Below are 16,384 nucleotides of genomic sequence, written 5' to 3' on the forward strand. Positions count from 1 at the left end.
ACGCAGTGCAATCAGTCTAAAGAATGATAAAAAGGAACACGCACAACTAAATAATACTAATAAAGTATATGGTAAGTCGCAGTTAATACGAAGATGGCTATATAGAATTATCATATATACTAAAAAAATAGTAATGAGTAAGTGCAAATTCGTTTCATACGCAAATTTTTGCCGAAAACATTTTCTTAAAATTTTGTTTGTAAATAGAATCGCTTCAAGCTTCTCTGCCACTTTTGTGCAAAGAAAAAAAACTTTCTAATTGAAACCTAATTAATCTCTTCAAGGACGAATGTATTAAAACCGTAAAAAATTTTATTTTTTTATTATATCCATTCAAAATTTATTTATAATTATTTAACAATTTATTAAGTATTTTGTTAGCAATTTTGTTCTATGAGAATATCGTAATGAGTATTTATTCGTAATTTTTATATACTTTTGTCAATTATCCATCAAAATAAAATGTACGCATATTTCACACCCGCAAGAAAAGTGACACAAATTAAAAATATCAAATTGTTCAAAAGAGTGGAAAGAAGGAATTGCGTTAATAATAACGTTTCATGTTAACAATATTATGAATTGGTTTTTATTTCAAATTCTGTCGCAAATTATAAATCGTCTGAAGCAAGCTTGATTTTACGAAAAATAATTTCTGTAACACGTCTATATTTGATTGAACAATTATTTTACAATTAATTATTTACGGCAGTATTAAACATAGCGGACTCACGTGGAAAGTATTTGAATTATACTTCTATTACCTTTTCTGATTGAAGGCCGATGTATTTAAAACACCTTGATTGTCTTTAAGAAAAAATATGTAGCTAAGATGATATCATATTATATTTTTTCTTAAAGACAATTATGTGTTTCGTTTTACACCAATTAATTCCTCTCATTATTTTGTGCATGAAAGTGTTGAGATAAGATAATTGAAAAACAAATATTTAACGAGATATTTCATAGTTTATGTAAAATTATGTCAAATTAAAGTATAAAATACCTCGTAAACTATTCAATTTTTGGCCATTTTATTCCTATAACTTTTTACACCGAATATTGCGAGGAATTGATTTATATAAAAAAATCAGGATAGTTTCATTTTTAAAAAATAAAGATGACTTTCAAATTTCCGAAGCGCCTCCACTCAAGATCAAACTAATATCCCTATCTTTTTTCCCCCTCCAAACCCTACAACTTTTGTTACAAATCTTCTCCTGGAACTTATAGATTCAAAGATATTTAAGATAACAGTTATTGCTCACCCTGTATGTGACACATACCATATATGTTAATTATATTGACCGCAATCACATGTTAAGAAAAACCGGTTGTAGTAAGTTTTTAATTGGAAGTCCAATGACGTTGACTGTTATATATTGTGTTACTTGAACTTTAAACTAATGACGCAAATAAAGGTAAAATCTTTGTCTCTTTTTATAAAATAAATCTTGATCAAATATTACATGTGAATGTATATGATTCATGTGATGACTTTTTTGTCTGAAGTTACACATATATAATAATATAATAGCCTCTTTTTTTGTCACTGCTTTTTTTGTCATTATAAATGCAAATATAAACACATACAATCATGTACAGAATTGCTGGACTTGCGCATATCGTATCGAATTAAACATGCATTACATTACCGATTTATATACCAGCATCCACATAAATACTTCCTGTACTGCATGCGAAGTATTCAAAAGTCAATCGTCCTTTCAACATGTCGGACAGAGTATTTCTAAGTAGAATCATTACAGTATTTGCTGTAATCGTACTGTTAAACGGGCAAGAATTGCTGCAGAATTCCGCAGAAAGATGGAACTTAAGAGATTTAATACAACTAGGAATCGACTCGTTCGATTTCCTGCAGCAAAATCAACATTTTTTAAATCAACAAATACAAGATACGACGCCACAATCCGGAACCATGTACGACTTCGTAATAGTAGGTGGTGGCACAGCCGGTGCCACGATAGCCGCGAGATTGAGTGAAGTTTCTGAGGCAAAAGTGTTGTTAATAGAAACTGGATATCACGAGAACCTTTTGATGGACATTCCATTACCCGTTTACTTTTTGCAATTGGACGACAACATCAACTGGAAGTTTCGAACTAAACCGTCAAAAAAATACTGTCTTGGCATGATCGATAACAGCTGCAACTGGCCCAGAGGCAAGGTACTTGGCGGCAGCAGCGTGTTAAACTACATGATCGCCACTAGAGGCGGCGCCGAGGATTACGATCGCTGGGCTAAAATGGGGAACGAAGGCTGGGCTTACAAGGATGTTCTCAAATACTTCAAAAAACTCGAAACGATCGATATTCCAAAGCAGGAGTCGGATATTGCGTACCGCGGAACTAAAGGACCAGTGCACGTCTCTTCTTCGACATACCGCACGCCGTTGGCGGGAGCATTCTTACGTGCCGGCCAGGAGCTGGAATATCCGATAGTGGATTACAATGGGAAGAACCTGATCGGATTCTCGCACCTACAAAGCACGATCATGAACGGCACTCGCATGAGCAGCAATAGAGCGTATTTGCAACCAGTTCGCCATCGCAAGAATCTACATGTGAGCCTTGAGAGTACGGCGAGTAAAGTGCTAATCGACCGTCGCGCGAATCGAGCGATTGGCGTGGAATTCACGAAACACGGTCAGCTTATTTCCGTCTTTGCAAGCAAGGAAGTGATTTTGTGCGCGGGTACCATCATGTCGCCTAAGCTGTTGATGCTATCCGGCATCGGACCTTCCAAACATCTCACTGATCTCGGGATCGATGTTATTTACGATGCACCGTCTGTTGGTGAAAACTTAATGGATCATGTAGCTTACGGCGGTCTGACGTGGTTGGTGAAGAAAGAATTAACGGGTATACGATTTCAAGATATGATAAATCCCGCTAATCGATATATTTCAGATTTTTTTATGAAACGATCGGGGCCACTTACAATTCCGGGTGCGTGCGAAGCACTCGCGTTCATCGACACGAAGCAGCCAAAAGAACGCAGTGGCTTACCGGATATTGAATTCATGTTTTTTAGCGGTATATTTAAAGGTGATTTTGTTGTGCCTGTTGTAATGGGTTTGAATAATAAAGTGTACGATATATGGCGTAAATACATTGGTAAACATGGTTGGTCCATATTACCGATGTTGTTGAAACCGAAAAGTCGTGGACGGATAAGATTGCTAGCTAATGACATCAATGTTAAGCCGGAGATCACGCCAAATTACTTCGACGATCCCGAGGACGTCGAAACGATGATTGCCGGTATTAGGAATGCGATAAGCGTCGGTCAGACAGAGGCGATGCAGGCGTTCGGTTCGGAATTATTAAACGACACTCTTCCGGGATGCGAGAAGTACGAATACGATTCTTACGCTTACTGGGAGTGTGCGGTGAGAACATTGTCGTGCACAATCTATCACTACTCCGGGACTTGTAAAATGGGGCCACGAGGAGACGCCACTGCTGTTGTCGATCCGAAATTAAAGGTAGCGTTTGTTGAAAATTAAAATTAAAATTATTATAAGAAATTCGATACTGTGCTGTAATTTATATCGAAATAATTTATGAATTTTTAAATGTGCAATTTTTTGCAGGTGATCGGTGTTCAAGGACTGAGGATAGCAGACGCATCTATCATACCCGAGATTATATCGGGGCACCCAAATTTACCCGTTTTTATGATCGCCGAGAAAGCGGCAGATATGATCAAGGAAGAATGGGGATATTTAAAGAAATGACAATCTTGATGTTTCACAAAATAAAATTCACCTGTTTTTTTCATTAATTTTTGAAGTTAGATATAAATATTATTATATAAGTGCGATTTAGTTGCAAACCTTGAAATACAATGCAGAAATATTGTTAAACTGAGAAATTTACAGCTGAAACTTGAACGTTTAGAAATAAAATTTTTTAAACATAAGAAATCAAATTTTTAATAATCATTTTTAGTTTAGTTTTTTATATTTCTTTCTATTAATGATTCGGAGACGTTTTTTATTTTACTAATTAAAAACGTGTTACACTTTTGACGACAAAAATTTAGGTCTTTACATTGAAAAAAAAAAAAAACATATGTGATCAAAAGACAATTCTTTTAATTGTACTGCAAATTGTAATTTAATGTTTCTTTCTATGTGTGTGCAGATATATGTTCATGTATACAATGCATCCTTATTTCGGTATCAACGTGCGTAAATGGCAGATGGCGCCGCAAATACCACCCGATGTTCAATCTTACCTAGCCCTATCCATTCCCGGCCGCGCCGCGCTGTCGGCCAACGAGGATGCTCAGTATAAAACTACCCCCGGAACTGGCGTTATCGCAGCACGCGGCAGTATGCGGGTACTTCTCGCGATTCGGCCAGTTGCCGCTAGTAACTTTATCAACAAAGTTTTCTGAAAGTGCGACTTCCAACAGCAAGAGCTAAATTTTCACCAAATTAATTAATTGCAAATTGGCAAACAAAATTTTTTAATTTCGATCCGCCGTGATCATTTTCACGTGTTGTATGTGTGCGACGGTAAAGTTACATTTCAGCGATTGATGACGCGAAACAAAGCACATGGAATTGTCTTCTATAAAAAATTATATTGCAATCAAACGACAATAGTTTCATTTAAGAAAACGACTTGTTATTTCGGCAAAAAAGATAGACGAAATATTCGTATAAAACTTTAAATTTAATTGTTTGGCGGTAAGCGGCTGAATATATGAAACGTGAAGCATGACATTACTTATTAAAAATAGTTGCAATTTCACGTCATTTAAATATTCGATTAATGTGTTCAATGTCTTTCAATTTAATTTAATTATCGTATTTTTTTAAATTTAGCATAAAATCGTGGAATTTCTGTGGTTTGCTACCATATGGAACTGAAAAAGTAGACTAAAAATAAAAAGATAAGAAGATTATAATAATTATTAGATCAAGTAGAATAATAATATTTTAACAAAGCAAAATGATACTCTATTTAAATATAAAAGCATACTCGGCACAATTCAGATGTGCTTGCTGTAATTATTCCGTGAAAGCTACTATTTGAATGACGGAGAGATCAACGGTAATTCGTGTGAATTTCAGTTTGCCAAGCTTAAGCGTGTAAAAATGAACCAGTATTAACATGCTTACGTTAAATTATATATTTTAAAATTAATTATTAAATTTTTACATTTTTTTTATATATGTCGAAATACGCTCGATCAAAATTCTTAGCGAAACGTAAAGTTAATTTGATCTGATTATTTGATAAAAAATTAGGAAGTGTCCAATTTAGCGCGTTTTAATATGCAAACAAATGAATAAATGATTAGAGAGTTGTAATTTTATTTGCAGTTTTAACGTAAACAAAAAATCAAACTCAGAAAGTGAAGCATTATGTTAGCATTCCTCACGGAAAAATGCGATTAATTTTTGTAATTTATATCTTGAAATTTCATTGATTCTTAAAGTTTCTCAGAATTCAAACAAAAACTTGTGAAATATGATGCCATGAAAAAAGAACGAGTGATGAATCGACCATGAATACTCGACCATGAACGAGCAAATCGTCGACCATGGATACTCCACGTTCGACGTGAGAATGAATTTCGCGAGAAGAAAGGACCTCGGCGTCCTCAGTATAAACAAAGGTTGCACAATTCTAATCGAAATAAAACTAAAGTCTTATTAAGACTTCCACGTTAAATTAACGTTTGTCATAATATATCAGAAGCAGTTTTCCTGTTTCTACCTTAAATAGATCGGCTTTAATAATATCGCCGCTACTAACGCTGATCGAAGAGATTGTACATCGATTCGCAAAGTTGATCACCTCGCTAAAAATGGAATCAGGAATCGCGAATGCAAGCAATGCGCTCACCAACTGCAGCAAGCAATTTCCTACGCTTGCATCTGGATTCGAGGCCTGTGAGAGATTCGAATATAGCTATGATCGCGAATTGGTAGAAAAGATCGTGATGGTGGTGGTGCCATTGTTCTTTGGTATGATCGGCATCCTCGGTCTAGCCGGGAATTCACTCGTGGTCGTGGTGGTAGCGGCGAATGCCGGAATGAGGTCGACCACGAATATCCTCATTATCAACCTCGCTGTGGCAGATCTGCTGTTCGTCATATTTTGTATACCCTTCACGGCCACCGATTTCGTACTACCGTACTGGCCTTTTGGCAACGTCTGGTGCAAGATTGTTCAATATCTGATCATTGTTACTGCTTACGCGAGCGTTTACACTCTGGTCCTAATGAGCCTCGACAGGTTGGTATGTCAAATTATTTCTCGCTTAACACTAAACTTAATTGTAAGATAATTTATATGCAAAAAGTAATTGACATAAAATTTCATATACTTCTAGATAATAGACAGTAAATGTTAATAAAACTTGAAACAAATTATTTATGATGAAACGTACAAATAAGTATGAAATGCTTCTAGCAAAGAATAAAAAGCATTTGTTTTTTAGAATACAAAATGTTTTCGTATTTTAAATAATTTTTTTCGTTCGATTTTTGCTTGCAAATATTATTCGTCATCACTGTTCTGGCAAGAATTAATGATGCAAAATTAATGATGCAATGTTCTTATACACACACATACACAGAGAGATAATTATAATATATGATTTGTAATAAACATATTTACAATTCTGAATATTAAAAGCATGAGAGAAAATTACCAATAGAAGAGATGTTGTTAATGCGGTATAATTGCTTTGATAAAAAAATTTCTAAGAACACAAATGTTTTTGTCGTTAATAAAAAATAATTATGATAAATTATTTATTATAAATTTCCATAATAATACAAATTTTTTAGTAGAAAATACTTTAGATGCGAATAATTAGGCAAAAAGCTAAAGTATCCATTCTCATTCTTCTCCGATCAATTTTTCGATAAATAAAAGAAAATATTTACTTTGTTTTATTTATATGATTTATATAATTAATAAAATTAATATAATTTATTTTAATACAAATGTAAACGGTTTATAAAAATACTTTGCTTGTTAATAAAAACTAGACAGAAATACATATATTAAATAAATATGACTCGATATACAGATATTTTTTCTGAATTCAACATATAACAAATTCTTCGAAATAATTTCTAAAATTTTGGAAATAATGGAAGTAAAATTGATTGGAGAAATTTATACAAAGTTTCTCGTTATAATCTCAAAATGTAGAATCTCAGAATTAGATCTTTTTAAAGACTTCTTATATTTAATGCTAAATGTATTCATAATTAACTTTCACTATATTTTCTTCATTATAATTTCTTTATATTGAAACTGTATTTAAAAAATATTTTTTATAATTAATCAAAAGATCGATGTTTGGACTCATAATAACGTTGAACAATATAAATACTCAATTTACTCAGAACGTCTTAACAGATGCTTCCTTTGAATTAAACAACGATATCTTCGAAATAGTTTCCAAAGTTTTCGAACATTATATATTTAGCATCAGAAACTTTGAAAACCATTATCTATATATATTGATATATAACTATATATACGAGGAAGATTCAAATTTGTTAGTTTGTAATGCAACAAATGCATTGTCAAAGTTAGTTGCTTAATCACAACTATAACTAGCATACTAACTGATAAAGCTATACATAATTATAAGATAGCACAACTACAAATTAAGCTTTATAATATTGAAACCAAAGTTAAAACCAATGATTCGCAATAAGCAGAGAGACGCGCTCATTAAGGGGCTCTTCTGCTATGCGATAACGTGTGTTCGTATTCCGCAGCAACCACTGTTGACACAATCAAACAGCTGAAATTTGAACTTCGCTTACATCTCGCTCTCTGTAGCCCAAACCCTGCTCTATCAGACTATCACATGTTTGTGCTATTAAAAGAAGTTATGCGAGAATCAAATTCTGTTTGTACAGACGGGGTCATTAATGTACGTTACGTATACTATAAAAATGAGCAGGCATTAATGACCCCGTCTGTACATCTGCGAGATCTGCTTAATTATTCGAGCAAAGCATACCAACGATTAAGAAAACAGAATATAATTTTATAATAAGAGAAAAAAAGGAGAAATTCTAATAATAATAAAATTAAAGATTTTGTAAAAACAAATATTATTTAGAATTAATTTATCGTGATTCGTCAGTTGTTTCGATAAACATTACATACATTTATTTTCAACTATATGTCACGTTGAAACTAAAAATCAATTTACAAGTTTATCTAAAAGTGGTCCTTAACAAGACATTTATTTTACAAATTACATCGATGTTAAGTCTTGTACGTATATTTATATATATAAACTAGTATGTTTAGTAAGATTTAACTTTAGTTACAAATTTGTTTATAAACAATTAATCGATTTTTGCGTTCTCTTTTCAGTCTTGTTAGGACAAGACTGAAGTGGAATTAAACTACTTTGAAAGCTTTTACTTGGTTTCTGCCCTCTTTTACAAACTTTTTTTCTTAAGACAGATATAGCATTTAAGAGATCATTTTCAAACTGATTTTTAAACTGATCCTTAAAACAAGACTTAACATCGATATAATTCGTAAATTGAATGTTTCGTTAGAAGCTACTATTTCAGATGCATTTGTAAACTGATCTTTAATTTGTAAGCTGATAGTCTAACGTAAAGTAAGAAGTAAAACTTGAGCTAGATTTTAAAGATAGAAGCAGGAGGATGTTTACGATCTAGCTTCATGCAATTATAATCTACTATAAAACTTTGCTGAAACAATAGTTTGACTTCCGGTTTTCGCTGCTCAGCGATTAGCAATTAAAATTGTGTTAATGATAAAATTCGATAAAAGTAAGCGGTGGAGTTGACTTGACAAGATGAAAAATTGCTTGCAGGTACTTGGCGGTGGTCCATCCGATCGCGTCAATGTCCTGGAGAACGGAGCATCATGCGATATTGGCGATCTGTGTCGCGTGGGTGTTAATCCTGGCGCTATCGACGCCCGCACTCGTGATTCACGGCGAAGTAAGTACGTCGCGAACAATACTCCACGTATCTCTCGGCTCTGACCCACAAGCTCTTATGTATCGCGTGTACGTAGATCCACTACTTGTTCCAGGAGATAGAGGATGTCACGTTAACAAAAAACCTGACGGCCTGTCGGATCATAGCGCAGTACGACTGGACCACCTTCCAGGTGTCCTTTTTTCTGACGAGCTATGTTTTGCCTCTGGTGCTGATATGTATTTTTTACATGTGCATGCTGGTCAGGCTATGGCGCGGCACGCGCGTTAGTGCCGAGAGCCGACGCGGAAGAAAACGAGTCACGAGACTCGTCTTCGTCGTTGTCGGTGTGTTTGCCGCCTGTTGGTGTCCTTTGCAGGTAAAGGCTTGTCTGAAGGTAACGAATTTTCGGTACTCCGTCATCCGATATCATCCGCAACGTCACGTTGCAGGTGATACTGGTGATCAAATCCTTGGACATATATCCGCTCACAACGGCTACGATAATGGTGCAGATAGCCAGTCATATCCTCGCCTATATGAACAGCTGCGTTAACCCCTTCCTGTACGCTTTTCTAAGCGATAACTTTCGCAAAGCCTTTTGGAAGCTCATTTATTGCAGGCCGCGAGCGGAGCCGAACAATCGGCTGGAACCAGCGACGAGGACCACGAGAGCTGCTAGTAGCGGCGATATTCTTTAGGTGAGGAACGATTCTCTTTTTATTCGCAATAATCGATATATTATAATTTTCCCAAGTATCGACCTTTCCGTTATTCGGATAACCTATATTGCAATCAAGATCTTTCAACGTAAATATAGCTGCTCCTTATAATAGACCTTGCTTTTGGCCTCCAACTTTAACTCTCGAGATTTAATATCGGTCCCCTATTCACGTAAAAAATCACCAAAAATATACCTCTGAAAATTTATTTTTGATAAATAACGTTCTTCCTAAACGATACTTTTTTCCTTATTTTGCTTATTAAATTGGTTCATCAAATTATAATCTTGCGGTCTTTAATAATAATTTAAGGAGAATTAAGAAAAATTTAATTAAATCTTGAGTGTTAATGAAACCTGTGACGAGAAATTCAAGATTTCAGGCGAGATCCTTAGGTGCAACATTACGGTCTCTCGTCGCTCGTCCTTTTCCCAAAGCGATATAAATTTCTTCGGAAGATGACGAGCGGGAAATCGCGTCGGCACTTAACGACATTACTCGATTTACTTGGCTCCAGATTCGGCTCAGCTCGGCTCAGCTTGGCTCGGTATGCGAGCGCGTAACAAAATTTTCCTCTTTTCCTCCTGTTCGCTTTTCTCCCCTGGGCGCAGCGTGGCGTATTGCCATTAACACGGTGACGTTTTCACAGCTAGTTTACTCTCGCTGCCATTTTCGTCTGTCCCTTCTACACACGAACATCATGAAAAGAGGGGAGAGAGAGAGAAAGAGAGAGCTCAAGCGAGGAGAGGAGTGAGTGAGTAAAGCGGACGAACACAATCTTGTACCGCAAGACATTGCCATTAATGTTAAGTAAAGAAGCTGAGAGCGGATATGGAGTGGAAGGAAAATTTTCATTTAAAACATGTTCCTTCCGTTGTCGAAGTGCCTTGCGCGTTGGAGAAAACGATAGCGAAATGCTCCGTTCAAACATAATAATAATTGAAATTTTTTTATATAATGCATGCGGAAAACCTGAGATCAACCGTACACGCGAACTCTGCTGTGGAAAAGTATATAAATATATATGCTTCTTGAGAGAGACTTTTATGTAGCGAAAGCAGATTCTACATATTTCACTATTTCGATATTGCTACCTCGAAATTCGCTATTGGTTTATTTATGAGAGCATTGATGGAGATCTAAACTTTATATTTAATTACGTATCTACTTTTCCAGATAAAAATATTACAAAAAAAAATTATTTTATTTTTTAAATTTATATTATATACATTTTTTGTGATTTTGATATTTTTTAAATGTATATTATGCTTGCTTATATATATTATACTTTTTTCTAACTTATATTATTAAAATAAAATAATAGATTTGTTTTTTTTTTTTTTTAATCTTAATCAATTCCATTCTAGACTGCTATTTCATCCGTGAGAAATTATAAATAAACGTTCCGCAAAAATATGGCACATGGAAAATCTCTTCCTGCCTACCGTATCAGATTAATTAGTGAGTACGATCTATCGGCACAACAAATTCCACTTTTACTTCGAATTAATTTTCTCTCTCTATCGTTTACATAGGATCGAAAGTTTCCCGGGAAACCTCATCGCGACACATCACAGGCAACAAGCAAACCTTAATCAAGTTGATACGTTTCGCGGAGATCGACGGCTGGAGGGAAATTTAATTAAGCATTCTTTGATACCGGTGCTGCATGTTGTTTTTTCATTCTGTAACGAACAACTCTTTGATCGCTCATCCCATAAGCTACTTTTTCACCTTTTCTTCGCGTTTCCTTCTTCCACCTTGCATGATAAACGAATAAAAAACAAATGCGAGAGATATTAAATGTTCGGCGCATTGCATTTCGATTATAATCACAATAAAATCTCCTTTTGGGATTTGCCTGCGAAAAAATTAATCCGACAATTGACGTATTTACACCACAATCGAGAGAATTAAAACTAAATTCGCCTTTTCTATGTTTCATTTCCAAACAATCGGAATTATTGTTTCGCTTTTCAGTTCATTGAACAAAACAGTCAAAACCAATAAGTTATAAAATTTAATCCAAAACAAATCCATATGAGCATATTTATTCTTTTGTATAAATAAAAGTGCACAATACAAACTTTTAATACGTGCCATTAATTTTGTCGAAACTTAATCGTTCTTAATTAACGATTCTATAATCAGATAAACATTCAACGTTATTAAGGGAAATTTAAACGCAATAAATCAAATATATACTCTGGCATGACATTGTTATCCAAGTCGTCCGACGGGAGAGACTTGCAATGGCAGTCGTGCCGACACGTGGACATACGTAAATACCGAACTGTTTGGCTGCTCCGCCGGACGGAAACGTATTTTACGGACGAGGCGAATTTAGAAAAAGATAAGTGATCCGGTAATTGCCGGCGCCACGAGAATGGCGGCTCGTAAAAATGACGCTGACTAGTGCAAACAAATCTTAATCAAGTAGACGTATTCCATGAGCAACGAGATGCGGTAATCCGATATTCTCGTCGTTCCAATGCGATCTCGACTAAAGCGTTTGCAAAATTAGCCTAGCGTGATATTGGCGGAACTATTTGCGCGTCAATATTAGCGATTTGCTATTTATTATACAAAGTCATTTGGACAGAGAGAATTGAGTCGAATCATATTGCTTCCTGCACGATTATGAATGCCGTATAAAACGTCTATTTTCTATTTAACTAATATACATTAATGCAAATATTTTAAATCCATTGACATATTTTATTCAAAGATTCTAAGCCTTTAATAATTAATAATTTTTCAAGAAATTGTTAAATGTAATTAAACAAATTTTTAATCAGATTCAGAGTAATAAATTTTACTCTTTGTATTTGTGAGATATTTTTACTTTCCATTTAAATAATTTTAGTTATTCGTTAAAACGTTTATTACCATAATTATATCTTTTCGAAACGAAGCGGAAAAGCATAAAATATGCTGATATTCTTGTTTTGCACCGTAAAATTCTGGTCGCGTTAATTAGGAACGAGTGAACCAGATTTAGCAACAAGCTATGGCACAATGACTTCCCTCGTTCCTCGTTTTGATTGCTACGTTATATTCGTTGTCCTGCATTCGTACTGTGTAATTAGCGTTTGAAAGGCAGCCAAGCAAATATCGATTTTCACACCGATTCAATATACGCGAAAAGAATGCCATAATTTTCAGAATGTCCGGAAAGAGTAATAGCTATTGCCGCATGATAAATGCGAATTGCTTGGCAAGGATTTAGAAAAGTATATCATAGGGCTGACGTTTTCATAAATTGGCACGCGAGACGTCCACGAAGAGACGTGTTTCATGATTTTTATTCGCGCGAATATAGCAAGATGTAAAAATAAACAATAATTTTAATACACATTTGCGAAAAATATATTTACTCATAAATAATCAAAATAATTTATACTAGGTTGTAATTCGCACAATGTTTGGCATCACGTCAGCAATATTCAAATAATATCCGAGATATTCAACCGAAATAATTTCAACCACATTCCGTCCATAACTCCCAGCTTATTTTATAATCGCGTCTCTGAATCCAGGGATTTCGAGGATCAAAATGGTTGAAAATTAACAAGCCTATTGTGCTGACATATTTTCGACGTTAAATATTGTGTATCAATATTTTCATATTGATATAATTCTTTCATAATTTTATTCTTTCAAAATTTATTTTAAATTATTTGTAATTTTATGTTTTAATTTACATTTATATAAAAAAAATGTTAATTAGATTTTTCAGTTATTTACATTTTATCATATCTGTTATTACTTGAAACGTAGGAAATCTGTTGATAAAATTAATAAATACTAATTACTATATTATTAATAAATATTAATAAAGTAATAATTAATGGACAAAAAATCAAAACTAATAATAAAGATGTTGTTTTAATGCAATATATAAAAAGCTGATTAAAAAAAAATTTTCTTTTGTAAAAATATATCCATTGGAATATTAAAAATTTCAAAATACGGCGTTTTATATGCAACGATCTTAAAAGACGAGGGCAGCGATATGCAGATTTGACGATGGGTACACAGATCGATGATGAGAGGGTCGATCAACGACATTGGGAGGAAGCCAAAAACCAAAGGAAAGATGAAAGGAGAAACGAGAGAAATAGCCCAGAAGTGAAAGTAAAGAAGAGATGAGAAAAGGGTTGAAGTGTACTATCCGGCTTCTTCTGCTTTTAAGACGAGAAAAGTCTTCCGCTTATTTCACGATGCGGCCTACTTCCGAACCTCGGCCCCTCCCAACCCTTACAGAAATTATGCCGTCGAGATCAGAGAACAGTGAACCGAATCGGAATCAAAGCCTTGAACCCCAAGTTCCCTAAAACTTCATAATCGAAAAAAATATTTTAATCATTATTTAAATGTGGTTGAGCTTGGAACTGATGGCAGTAAAAAAAGTTTGGTTTTTAACAACTTTAGCGAAATGAAGAAAAGAAAATATCTTGAAGACTTTTGATCTCTTCTGACCTGTTTTACGCGTGACGAGAAACTATATTTAAGAAAAATCTAGATTTGAGTGAAAAATAAATGTGAAATACGAAAGAAAAAGTCGATGAAAATTCGATTAATCGAAACATATTTGTTTTATATTGAAATGTTGTTTATTGTTGCAGACATAAATTCATCGATGTCGATGCGGGTTGGTACATCTTAGCTCGCTCCTGTTTAAAACGGCAAGTGTGTCTACGGTTCGTAGGATATTCGATGTTTGATGTTGGCGAGTTTTTAGTGAAAGCGTCAGACGCATATTCTCTCAATTCTTTAATCCTCCGCCAAATGTATACATTAAACTTTTATATTCTCTTTGTTTCTTCATTGATGGAGTAAATATCCGTTAGCAGGTGTTTAAGAATAATTGTTCAGAAAATACAATCAGATGCATAATGATGTCCGGTGAATCCGTTTTCACGAGAATATTTAATTTTGGAGCCAAACGCGCAGCGGACATATGTTATCTAATTGTGAAAACTAAGCTGCTATATTAAATCATGAAATATTAATATATAAATAACTTCATTACAGAGTTATTTAAACGTTTTCACTTTTTTATTATTCAGAGAATAGCAATATCGATCTCTTTGCGTTTTAATCAATTTCTATGGAAATATGCGTAAAAAGTCATTTCCTTTTGTATTCTTCCAATATTCTTTGCCTTAAAATGCATAAAGCATTGATTGTATGTACATTGAGAAGTTATAAAAATGTAACCATAAAAAAATGGTGAAATAAAGATAGTGAATCAGGCTTTTTTCTTTTAAATTTATTATCTCTATTTCTGGTTCATGTGATCAGCTTTCAGAGGTCATTAATTTTTGCATTTTAAGTTATTTTTTTGTCATAAATCTTGACATAAAAGTTAACGTAATAAAAATAAATATAATTTTGCTTTTTACGTACGCGCTTGCTCCAGAATTAATAACACATAATGCACCGACTCTTTTTATTCTTTTCAAGCAGAAATTAATTAGATATTATTAATTATGTAAACGGGAAAGAATGCTTCTATACTGCAGAAAAATTTAATTGCTGAATATATATATGAGCACCTGAGAGATGTACTATATTAAGTCACATTTTTTCAAAAATTGAGTTATTGTTATCACAAGACTTTATACTTCAATTTTTACTTCAATGGCAAATGTTTTCAATGAAAATGATGAGATGTTGACTGTGTAAAGTTAAGTCACAATGTGATAACACAGTCACCAGGTAAACATAATTAAGTCACATTAAAATCATATTCCATAATCATACAACTTTCTTTTCTAAAACATATCAAAATTTGATATTATATCTACGAATACAAAAAGTCTGCACAACATTATAAGTATTTTACTGAAAGTATATATAAAAAATGTTAAATCTCTTTAGATCTTTCTTCCAAAAAGTTATGTTCATGTTACTTAACATAGTATATCTCTGAGGTGTTGATATATATATATATACATATATGCAGCTGAATGCGTTGTACATATATCCGAATAGACAGCTTGTCGAAATGCGGTTAATTATTCCGGACACACAAGAAAAACTTTACGTATATGTATTTTCGATTATTTTAATCATTAAGACTCCCCAAGTAGCACAGGACGCCTTTATGTCGTCATTATGTCGTCATGGACGTCATTATGTCGTCACTATGCTATTTGAGTTTCCTCTTTCACAAGTTCGATTTGAATTCGCGGAATGTTTCTTCCAATTTCGCGAGAACGATATTATGAGATGTTTAAATGTGAAACAATTACAAGATGTTTAAATGTACATGCGGGCTCATTTCCCGTCGCTCGCCTATCCAAGGCTGTTAATTCGAGAAAGATGTTAAAGGAATCGTTAGGAAATCACTCCCCCGAGCATTGTAAAGTGTATCAATAAAGACATTGAAATAATCCATGTTATTTGTTCACATTATTCGAGTGTCCATAAAAGAAACTCCAATGTAACATTTTTTTTTAAATAAAAAGTAGATATCTACATAATTAAGAGTTATCTAAATGTATTTAAATAATAAATAATTAAAATGTATTTTTAAAAAACACAATAAAAACTTATATCAATGTTCAATTAATTTATTTATATAATAAAAATCCACAAACAAATATTACATTGGAGGTAAATAAAAATAGACGTCACAATGGAATTAACCATAGTAAACATAAGACGCAAATTATCA

At 33.7% G+C, this 16,384-nt stretch overlaps 2 protein-coding genes across 11 annotated transcripts; both read left to right on the plus strand.

The window, feature by feature from the left end:
• The first annotated feature begins 1,678 nt into the window (after positions 1–1,678).
• Positions 1,679–4,627, plus strand: LOC137001499 (glucose dehydrogenase [FAD, quinone]-like). 2 transcript variants are annotated; one of them, XM_067360483.1, is made up of 2 exons: positions 1,679–3,508; positions 4,170–4,627. In XM_067360483.1, exons 1-2 carry the CDS (start codon positions 1,733–1,735, stop codon positions 4,218–4,220), a joined length of 1,827 nt encoding a protein of 608 aa, XP_067216584.1. In that variant the 5' UTR covers positions 1,679–1,732; the 3' UTR covers positions 4,221–4,627. The 2 variants fall into 2 exon arrangements, with proteins under 2 accessions (XP_067216584.1, XP_067216583.1); XM_067360482.1 differs by lacking the exon at positions 4,170–4,627 and adding an exon at positions 3,617–3,807 and having other exon boundaries at positions 1,685–3,508.
• Positions 4,628–5,847: 1,220 nt separating this feature from the next.
• LOC105673824 (allatostatin-A receptor-like) lies at positions 5,848–16,104 on the plus strand. 9 transcript variants are annotated; one of them, XR_010891503.1, is made up of 7 exons: positions 5,848–6,278; positions 8,869–8,998; positions 9,075–9,356; positions 9,430–9,678; positions 10,082–10,246; positions 10,349–10,453; positions 11,067–12,526. XR_010891503.1 is itself a non-coding variant. In XM_067360491.1 (6 exons), the coding sequence occupies exons 1-5, from the start codon at positions 5,848–5,850 to the stop codon at positions 9,676–9,678; spliced, it is 996 nt and encodes a 331-aa protein (XP_067216592.1). In that variant the 3' UTR covers positions 14,328–16,104. The 9 variants fall into 9 exon arrangements, 4 of the variants coding, with proteins under 4 accessions (XP_067216592.1, XP_012225180.1, XP_012225177.1 ...); XR_001101021.2 differs by lacking the exon at positions 10,082–10,246 and having other exon boundaries at positions 11,067–11,160; positions 11,235–12,526; XR_010891505.1 differs by having other exon boundaries at positions 9,600–9,678.
• Positions 16,105–16,384: the final 280 nt, after the last annotated feature.

This window comes from Linepithema humile, chromosome 8 (assembly GCF_040581485.1).
Source record: "Linepithema humile isolate Giens D197 chromosome 8, Lhum_UNIL_v1.0, whole genome shotgun sequence".
In the NCBI taxonomy this organism is placed as follows: domain Eukaryota; kingdom Metazoa; phylum Arthropoda; class Insecta; order Hymenoptera; family Formicidae; genus Linepithema; species Linepithema humile.